Genomic DNA, 9,475 nt, shown 5'->3' on the forward strand with positions numbered 1-9,475 from the left:
CTCCCACTTGGGGGCGCACTGGGAATCACACACAGAGAAGAACCCTGCCCACACCTGTGAATCTACACATAGGACCTTTTCTCTCATTGCCTTTCTTGAGTTTAAGCAAAAAGGGGGAATCTATGTCCTGAGAAGCAGTTACCGTGTCTAAATACTTTGATCGCATTTGAGGAAAAGGCAAACATTTTCATTTTGCAGCGGATGGTGGGCGCACGCCCAAGAAAATTACTCAGCCCTTGTTTTTCTCCTTTAGGGGTTTTCCTAAAATAGTTTCTTTCAATCCAACTGCAATGCATCTCTAGACCCCATCGACCCATCACCATCCGCTTTGGCTTTGGGAAAACTACAACCACTCCACCCCGCAGACCACCGCTTGACTCGGGGGCGGGATCCAGAGCGCGCAGCGCCGGGGGAAGGGGCGGGCCCGGGAGTGAGCCGTTACGAAACCTTGGGGAACAGACGGCCACTCCTCGCAGGGGAGGGACCGAGGGCTGGGGCCTCGTCCTCTTGAAGTCGCAGCACTGGATCCCAGAACTCAGTTCTCTGTGGCTTCTCTGTGTCTACGCCTCTGCAGCGCGCTCCCCGGTGGCCCACAGCCGGGTCCGCTCTCCACGCGCCAAGTGCCTCCCCCGGCCATGTCGTCCTGCAGCCGCGTGGCGCTGGTGACCGGGGCCAACAAGGGCATTGGCTTCGCCATCGCGCGCGACCTGTGCCGGCAGTTCTCCGGGGACGTGGTGCTCACGGCGCGGGACGAGGCGCGGGGCCGCGCGGCCGTGCAGCAGCTCCAGGCCGAGGGCCTGAGTCCCCGCTTCCACCTGCTGGACATCGACGACCTGCAGAGCATCCGCGCCCTGCGCGACTTCCTGCGCAAGGAGTACGGGGGCCTCAACGTGTTGGTCAACAACGCGGGCATCGCCTTCAAGCGTAGGTCGGGGGTGGGTCCCTGGGCGCGCCAAGGGTTCGGGGCAGAAAGCCGCAGGCATCCGCCGCTCGTCCACTCGAGTGATCGCGGAGCGCAGCGGCGGCTCCTCGGGACGCGCTCAGCACTGGCCTCGCGCGGTGGATTCTCGCTTTCCACGGAGTCGCCAGAGCGGTTCGCTCAGCGCAGGGCGGGCGGGACGCAGCCTAGGGCCTTCCCGGAGCCGTCAGCCGCTGCGGTTTGCCAGAAAATCGGCCTCCGGGGAGGGGGACCACGCCCCGCCAAGCTCGTCAGCTTTCTGTCTAATGCAAAAAACATTTTCTCTGCGAAGGGTCTCCGACCTCACTTTGGGCTTTCGCTTTCCTTGAAAGGGTGCATTCATAGATGCCCAGAGGCATCTGCTCGGGACAGGAAATGAATCGCTGAGACGCGATCAGCGCGCACTTTGCACATTAGTGGACTTGAGATTTCGTTTAATGGAGAGCTTTGATAGGCTCAGGCAGAAAGGAAGCGAGCCTTGTTCCCTCCCCCCGGGAATTTGTTGTTTGTCATCAAACATACATTTAACTGTGATTTGAAGCAGCATCTTTGGAGGGGAGAAAAAGTCAAGGAGATTAATTTCTCTGTTGCTCTATTTAGAAATTGAGCTACCTTGTGTCGGGGGTAGAAAGAATAATCAAGCCGGCCTCATTTACCAACCTAATGGGGAAGAGAAACCCAAGAGGCAGAACAGAGTAAAAACTAGTGTGAGGCCCTGATCGATTCCCGCCCCGGCCTTGACCCCTCACCGTCGCTGTGCATCCGCACCTCCAAATCAGCCTGCGGGCTTTCTGGCAGCGCAGGCGGGAAGCGGCCGGCACCCGCTGGAGCACTTCTCAGCGGCCGATTGACGACTGACGAATAGGTACTCCGCTTCCTGGAACACAAGTCGGCTGGAAGCCCCCGCCCCCTCAACAGTGTGGGAGGTGGACCAGCTGCACCTGTAGCTAAGGCCTCATGCCACACCTGCTGAATCAGAATTTGCGTTTTAACAGAATCCCCAGCTGCGTCCCAAACCCGTTCAGGATTGAGGAGCAGCCGTGAAAGCCGGGATTTCTCAGTGGGGCCAGACCAGTAGCTGCAGCGTCCCCCTGGGAACGCGTTAGAAATGCAAATTCTGGAGCCTCACCCCAGCCCTTCTCAGTCCCAAACTCTGGTGGGCGGAGCCCAGAACGCTGTGTTTTAACAGGCCCTGCAGGTGATTCAGATACACGCTTGAAGTTTTGAGAACCACCGACCTATGGGGTTTAAAAATCGTTTTAAAGTTAGCTTGTTTTTCCTTTGATTAGAGGTAAGATGCGCTTTGTCATATAATTTCAGGGGGAAATGCGTGACTTTGTTTCCTTCTCTTTTCGGAAGGTGATGATCCAACGCCCTTTGACATTCAAGCTGAGATAACACTAAAGACAAACTTTTTTGGCACAAGAAATGTCTGCATCGAGTTACTGCCAATAATAAAACCTCATGGTAAGTCCAGCCATGTGGATTGTCAGGTTGCATCCCTCAGCAGGAAGTGGGCCATGGGGCTGTCCCTCAGGAGTGACCTAGGGATGCCATTTCCCCGGGGGGGGGGGGGGGGGGACAGAAAACTGCACTATTTTCTCACAAGAGCTGGCTCCTCACCTGCACATCTTAGCTTTAAAAGATATGTATGGTACATGGCAATGCCCTTCAGTCCCATGTCATGAACTCAACCCTAGAATGATAAGGTGTTACAAGTCCCCAAAGTCCTCTTGCCTCTGAGCAATCTCAGTGGGTCCTTCTCAGCTCCCCAGGGTAGTGGGGCCACACCCAGCTCATTTGGGGGCCTGAGGGAAGGATCTGTTTTAGCATTTTTATAACTTTCCCCACGTTCCTGTCTTCAAGCTGATGCAGAACCTCCCAAAGAAATTTTTCTTTATTAGGGAGTATCTTACCTGCACTCCCAAGTATTCAATAAATAACTTTTATTACTTTTTCCACAAATACTGGAGGGCCTACCATAACCCAGGTGTTGGGGACACAGTGGTAAGCACAGTGGACAGGGACAATCCCTGACCACAGAGCATTGAGTCTAATGGAGAAGACTGTCATTGATGAAGAATCATACAACTGTGCTGGGAAGGAGGGAGGCAGAAAAGACTCTCTTCCCCCAGAAAGGCAGCTTTGATTCTTAGGAAGAATAACTCTGTGGTTCTTATTAGAAATGTGCTTTTCTCAGACATTTATCATATGATCTCACTGATATGTGGAATTTAAGAAACAAGGCAGAGGATCATAAGGGAAGAGAGGAAAAAATGAAACAAGATGAAACCAGAGAGGGAGACAAACTGTAAGAGACTCTTAATCATAGGAAACAAACTGAGGGTTGCTGGAGTGGAGGGGGGTGGGAGGGATGGGGTGGCTGGGTGATGGACACTGGGGAGGGTATGTGTTGTAATGAGCACTGAGTATTATATGACTGATGAATCACAAACCTGTACGCCTGAAACAAATAATACATTAAAAAGCTTCCAAATCTCAACCAGTCAAACTAGAAGGAGCAGTATCTAGAATTGCTTTCCTTTTCCTGTTATGCATGCATTTTTAATTAAAATAACTACATAATAAAAATGTGCTTTTCTCAAGTTAACATTTTGAATGAAGATGAGCTCTAGTGCAAACATTTAAAATCTAAAAAGATGCATGGTGAGAGTTGCACCCGGACTCCTGCCCCCCCCCCCCGCCGCTTGCTCAGTTCCTGTCCCCAGCCCCTACAGGCAATTCCCTTTATCCTTTCCTCGTGGGATTAGCTCACAGAAAGAGGCAGAGTTGCAGGTACTGGCTGAAGAAAGCCTTGGGTCCGGGTGCATGGATTTGGTGAGTGCCCAGGGCCAAGGGGATGGAGATTTGTTTTGTTCTGTTCTAACTAGGCTCCATGCCCGGCATGGAACCCAACAGGGGGCTTGAACTCACCATCCTGAGATTAAGACCTGAGCTGAGGTCAAGAGTTGGACACTTAACCGACTGAGCCACCCAGGCGTGCCCTCAGGATGGAGTTTTTTAATCCAAATCTAAATGCATATTTCTTTTGCTCCCTTTTTTACACAAAGGGAACATTAGTTTGCCACTTTGCTTTCTTCACTTACTATATCTGGGACTCTTTCTAGATTAGGACAGAAAGCTTTCTTACTTTTTACAGCTGCATAGTCTTTTATTGCAAGGGTGCCTTTTACCAAGTATCCGGAAGTCCTCTCTCTGTGGGCTTTAGAAGCCTAGAATTTGAAAGCTGCAAGGTATTAAAGAAACCTTACATTCCTAGGTCTTCATTTTACAGAGAAGGAAACTGAGACCCAAAGATGTGAACACAGACAGGTAGTAATAGAGCTGGCAACAGTGTTCAGGTTTCCTGACTTAACCCCTCAATCAAATCAGGATAATTCATTCCAGTGAAGGGAAGGATCATAACGCCAAATGATTAAAAACCAAGCCGTTTTGAAAGATAAAAGGTGGCTTTGGGGAGGGTGGGGCTCCGGCAACAACCCAGAGCAGGTGAATCACTGGCTTTAACCAGTTCTCTGTAACAGTAATTCCCAAAGTGAGAATCTGGTTTACAACACACAGAATATTTGTGATTTTTTGGTAAAACTCATATTTACTTGGAGGGTAAAAAGCTGAGGATTATTGCCTCTTGATTTGTAGGGAATCACTTTCTCCCCAAACAAAATGAGTTAATATTCATATTAACAATAATTCACAGCTACTAAAGAGACCTTTTTGTCTATAAAAAAATATGCAGGCCCGAAACTATAAGACAATTTGAAGTACTGATGGAAATCCCCAAACTAGTAAATGTGTGAATTTATGCAGTTCATCCAACATCAAAAACCACCATATTTGGGGCCACATTTTATTTAGTGTTAAAATTATCTCTTTATAGAAAGTTATCCCTCTTGCTTATTCATTTAAGATTGAGTGAATAGGTTAATCAAATGTTTGCCCACTAGGCGGAGCTACTTGCACACTATTTCTAAGAATGGGGTAGGGCTTGTTTCTGGATCCTGGGTCCCCCAGGACCTCAGCAAAGGGAGGTGTGGGTGGTGTGGGTGCAGCCCTTCTCAGGGATGATTGGACCCATCCGGCTGTTGAGAAGGTCACCCCTTGGCCTTTCTCCCAGAGGTGTCCCCTGAGATCAAAGAGGACACCTCTTACTCTTAGAAGTTTTTAATTTCCACCAAAGGCACAGAGTAACTCCTGTATTCGTTTTTCTTTCCTCCTTTCCCTTTTGAATTTAATTCCTCCTAACAGCCAAGTGATTAAGAACAAAGCCGTTTAGAAAGTAATGAAGAACACAATGTCATCAAAGTAGTTGTAGTCTGGCCAAACTATTGAAGTGAATCTAATTATAAGATAATCATACCTGGGATGTCTGGGTGGCTCAGTTGGTTAAGCCTCTGCCTCCGGCTCAGGTCATGATCCCAGGGTCCTGGAATCGAGTCCCACGTCGGGCTCCCTGCCCAGCAGGGAGCCTGCTTCTCCCTCTGCCTGCCACTCCCCCTGCTTGTGCATGCTCTCTCTCTCTGAGAAATAAATAAAATCTTTTTTAAAAATCATGCTAATCCAAGTTGGGACAAATACTACAAAATAATGGCCTAGAGTCTTCAAAAAGATCATTGTTAACTATTCTAGATTAAAATAGACTAAAGAGAGGGGCGCCTGGGTGGCTCAGTCAGTTAAGCATCTGTCTCTTGGTCTCGGCTCAGGTCCTGATCTCAGGGTCATGGGATCAAGCCCCACATCGGACTCGCTGCTCAGCATGGAGTTTGCTTGGGATTCTCTCCCTTTCCCTCTGCCCCTCGCCCCGCCCCCTTCTCTAAAAATAAATAAATAAATCTTTAAAAATATATATATATACAGGGATGCCTGGGTGGCTCAGTTGGTTGAGTGTCTGCCTTCAGCTCAGGTCATGACCCCTGGGTTCCAGAATTGAGTCCAGCATTGGGCTCCCTGCTCAGCGGGGAGCCTGCTTCTCCCTCTGCCTGCTGCTCCCCCGCTTGTGCTCTCTCTCAGACAAATAAATAATATCTTTAAAAACATAGACTAAAGAGACAAGACCACTAAATGTAATCCATGATCCCTCATGGGAGCCTGGATGAAAACAGACCTATAAAGGAAGATTATTGAGATAATTGGAGTCCTCTGAATGTGAACTGTACTTTAGGTTATAGTTTTGTACCATGATAAAGGGCTTGAGTGTGAGCACTCTTGTGGTTATATAAAGTAATACCCTTGTTATCATATATATACTAACATGTTTAGGGCAAAGTTTTATATTTGTCTGCAATTAAGAGAAAGAGAAAGCAAATGTGGCAAAATGTTAATAATTGAGGAACTTAGGTGAAAGGTATATGGGTGTTGATTGAACTATTTTTGCAAACTTCTCTATAGGTTTCAATTTCTCACAGTTAAGATTTTGAGAAAGAAAGAAATATGTATTACAAGAGAGGGAGAAAATTACTGAAGAGTCTTAAGTACCTGGAGATAAGTGAGGTGCTTGTGTTCAAGACAAAGTGAGGGCATCTGTGTGGGGTTGGTCGACAAAGATATCTAGTAGAATGTGCAACACCCTCCCCACCCCCACCCCCAACTCCCGCCCCATCTCCATGGTGAATGAATGCCACTCAAAAAATGCAATAAAATCCAATTATCCCGGTGCACCTGGGTCGCTCTGTTGGTTAAGTGTCCGACTCTTGATCTCAGCTCAGGTCTTGGTCTTGATCTCAGGGTCGTGAGTTCAATCAAGCCCCATGTTGGGCTCCATGCTCCATAAGTAGGCATGGAGCCTACTTAAAAAACAAAACAAAACAAAAAAACGATTATCCTATTGGATGCACGGGAAGTGGATTCAGGATAATACGTAAGAAAAGAACCCCCCAATATGGTGGTTTTTGATGTTGGATGAACTGTATAAATTCACACATTTACTGGTTTGGGGATTTCCATCAATACTTCAAATTGTCTTACAGTTTTGGGCCTGCATATTTTTTTATAGACAAAACTGTCTCTTTAGTAGCTGTGAATTATTGTTAATATGACTACTAACTCATTAATTACATTATACTTACTTTTTAGCTATGGGCTAAAAAAAATGATGAAAATCAAAACTGGGTGAAGAATCAACCCACTCCATGTGTGAAAGTAGCCATCATTAAGGATAGACACAGCATTGCTTGACCCTGATTTTTGGTACTCAGAGATAAAGAGGTGGTTGCCCGTGGCCCTAGGAAATTGTGCAAGCCAAGAAAGAGATTTAATCCTCAGGGTGAGGGTGCTGTCTCTAGGAGAGTAAGTTCACAGGCACCTGGAGTGTTCATGGGTGCAGGGGGATGCTTTTATAAAAGCACCTGGTGATTCCACTCCAGACCTACCTCCTGCTCACATAATGAATAATCACTGCTTTTAGCCCCTGTTGCTGATGGGAATGCATCATTCCCTTTGGGGGAAGAGAGCACAATATAATGTTAAAACCTACTGGTGCCTTCTAGAGTCATTTTTTAAAAATCAGCGGTTAAGCCTGCAGTATGAATCAAATTGCATGTTGGGTAGAGTCAACCAACCATTGTTTATTTGTGACATGCTTCCGTGTTTTTACTATTCTGTTTCAGGCAGGGTGGTGAATATCAGTAGTTTAGAGGGTTCAAAGGCTCTTGAAAATTGCAGTGCAGATCTACAGAAGAAGTTCCGATGTGAGATGCTTATGGAGGAGGACCTGGTGGACCTCATGAAGAAGTTTGTGGAGGATACAAACAATGAAGTGCATGAGAAGGAAGGCTGGCCCAACTCAGCTTATGGGGTGTCCAAGCTGGGGGTCACGGTCTTATCAAGAATCTTGGCCCGGCGTCTGGATGAGAAGAGAAAAGCTGACAGGATTCTGCTGAACGCATGCTGCCCAGGGTGGGTGAAGACGGACATGGGTGGGGCTCATGGTCCCAGGACTGTGGAGGAGGGAGCCGAGACCCCTGTCTACTTGGCCCTGCTGCCTCCAGATGCTACCGAGCCTCATGGCCAGCTAGTCCATGACAAAGTCGTCCAAAACTGGTGAATGTCTGCTTTGGTGCTTAATGCTTAATAAATGTGGAATGAATGAATGAATTCTGGTGCTGTAGTCTGCTTCTGTTTCTGTCCTTGGGGAATGTTGATTACAATCTCCCTGGGAGAAAGTGTCTTGTTCTAGAATCGGGCTGAGCGATTTTGCTATGTCCAAACTCTAGCCTGAAAGGGCGAAGAACCTGGTCCAATGATTCTACAGTGTCAGGGCATCAGGATTACCTGGAGCGTATGTTAAAACATTGCCCAGAGTTGGGGCCCCATCATGTGCATTTCTGACAAGTTCCCAGGTGCTGCTGGTGCTGGGACAGCAGTTTAAGAACCACTGGTCTAGCAAGAGTTCTCAGGCTACGGAGAAGTTTCCAGCCATATTCCAGCCATCCCTTGCTGATTCTAGGTTGTTAACTCTGTAAGGACATGATTTATCCTGTTTCCATAGTTCTGCAATCCTACTTTGTGTCACATTCTGTTTCATTACATTTGAGCACATTTTCATTGGTTCTTATGGCTTGAAAGACTCAGGGAAAATGTCCTTTTTTTCAACGGGGTATGATTTCTTCCACACTGTGGTTTTCACTTGGGTTTTGCGATCTGTGTTCCCAGAAGGTTTGCAAAGTTGCCATGCCCCTTCTTTCAAATTGTTCCTGCATGGGCAACTTTGTCCAGACCATCTCTTTGCTCTGACACATGCAGATACCTTCTCCCAGACCTATTCCTGCTCCCCTCGGAGCTACAGCCCAAGGTGACCCTTCAGATGCCTCCTTGAGCCCCTTTTGTAACCTCTGACAATAAGCAATGGGATTGGTTTTATAATCGGCCTCCTGGGTTCTGGTTATACCCTGTAGAAAAAGGACTTGGAAACTAAAGAATCTTATGAAAGAGAAGTACACTTGTGAAGAACGTTTGCTAGGGAGTCGACCTCAGAAGGAATGGCTAGCCAAACAACAGAAATACAACAGGTGCACAATGGACAAAGGAATGAAAATTTACCAAGTTTACGATGGGCTGTTCATCATGAGATACAGCAATGTTGTCACTTGATTATGACCACAAAGGTCACATTGTATCACCTAACGATGGCATTGCAGAAATAAGGGATAAGACCATTTTCCTTTTGGGATGCCTGGGTGGCTCAGTCGTTAAGCGTCTGCCTTCGGCTCAGGTCATGATCCCAGGGTCCTGGGATCTCTGCTGAGCAGAGAGCCTGCTTCTCCCTCTCCCACTCCCCCTGCTTGTGTTCCCTCTCTTTCTGTGTCTCTTTCTGTCAAATAAATGAAATCTTTAAAAAAAAAAAAAAGACCATTTCCTTTTGAGAAGCAGTAGAATATGGAAATGCTCAAGGTTTCATTTATTTGGGGGAACTAGGACTATGCAGGTAACCGTATTATTTGTATATCACAGCATGCAAAGTGCTTCTGGACTCTCCAACTTAATGATGGCAGCATGGCAAAG

The 9,475-nt window shown here is 47.2% G+C and overlaps 1 protein-coding gene across 1 annotated transcript; it reads left to right on the forward strand.

The window, feature by feature from the left end:
• Positions 1-407: 407 nt before the first annotated feature.
• On the forward strand, positions 408-8,059 carry LOC113918757 (carbonyl reductase [NADPH] 3). Its single transcript, XM_027587525.2, has 3 exons — positions 408-924; positions 2,318-2,425; positions 7,582-8,059. The coding sequence occupies exons 1-3, from the start codon at positions 636-638 to the stop codon at positions 8,016-8,018; spliced, it is 834 nt and encodes a 277-aa protein (XP_027443326.1). The 5' UTR covers positions 408-635; the 3' UTR covers positions 8,019-8,059.
• The last annotated feature ends 1,416 nt before the right edge of the window (positions 8,060-9,475 follow it).

The sequence above is a fragment of the Zalophus californianus genome, chromosome 1 (assembly GCF_009762305.2).
Source record: "Zalophus californianus isolate mZalCal1 chromosome 1, mZalCal1.pri.v2, whole genome shotgun sequence".
In the NCBI taxonomy this organism is placed as follows: Eukaryota; Metazoa; Chordata; class Mammalia; order Carnivora; family Otariidae; genus Zalophus; species Zalophus californianus.

Coding starts and splice junctions, on each gene's coding strand:
- LOC113918757 (XM_027587525.2), top strand. CDS start 636: ATGTCGTCCTGCAGCCGCGTGGCGCTGGTGACCGGGGCCAACAAGGGC. Junction 925..2,317: donor CGCGGGCATCGCCTTCAAGC/GTAGGTCGGGGG, acceptor TCTTTTCGGAAG/GTGATGATCCAACGCCCTTT. Junction 2,426..7,581: donor GCCAATAATAAAACCTCATG/GTAAGTCCAGCC, acceptor ATTCTGTTTCAG/GCAGGGTGGTGAATATCAGT.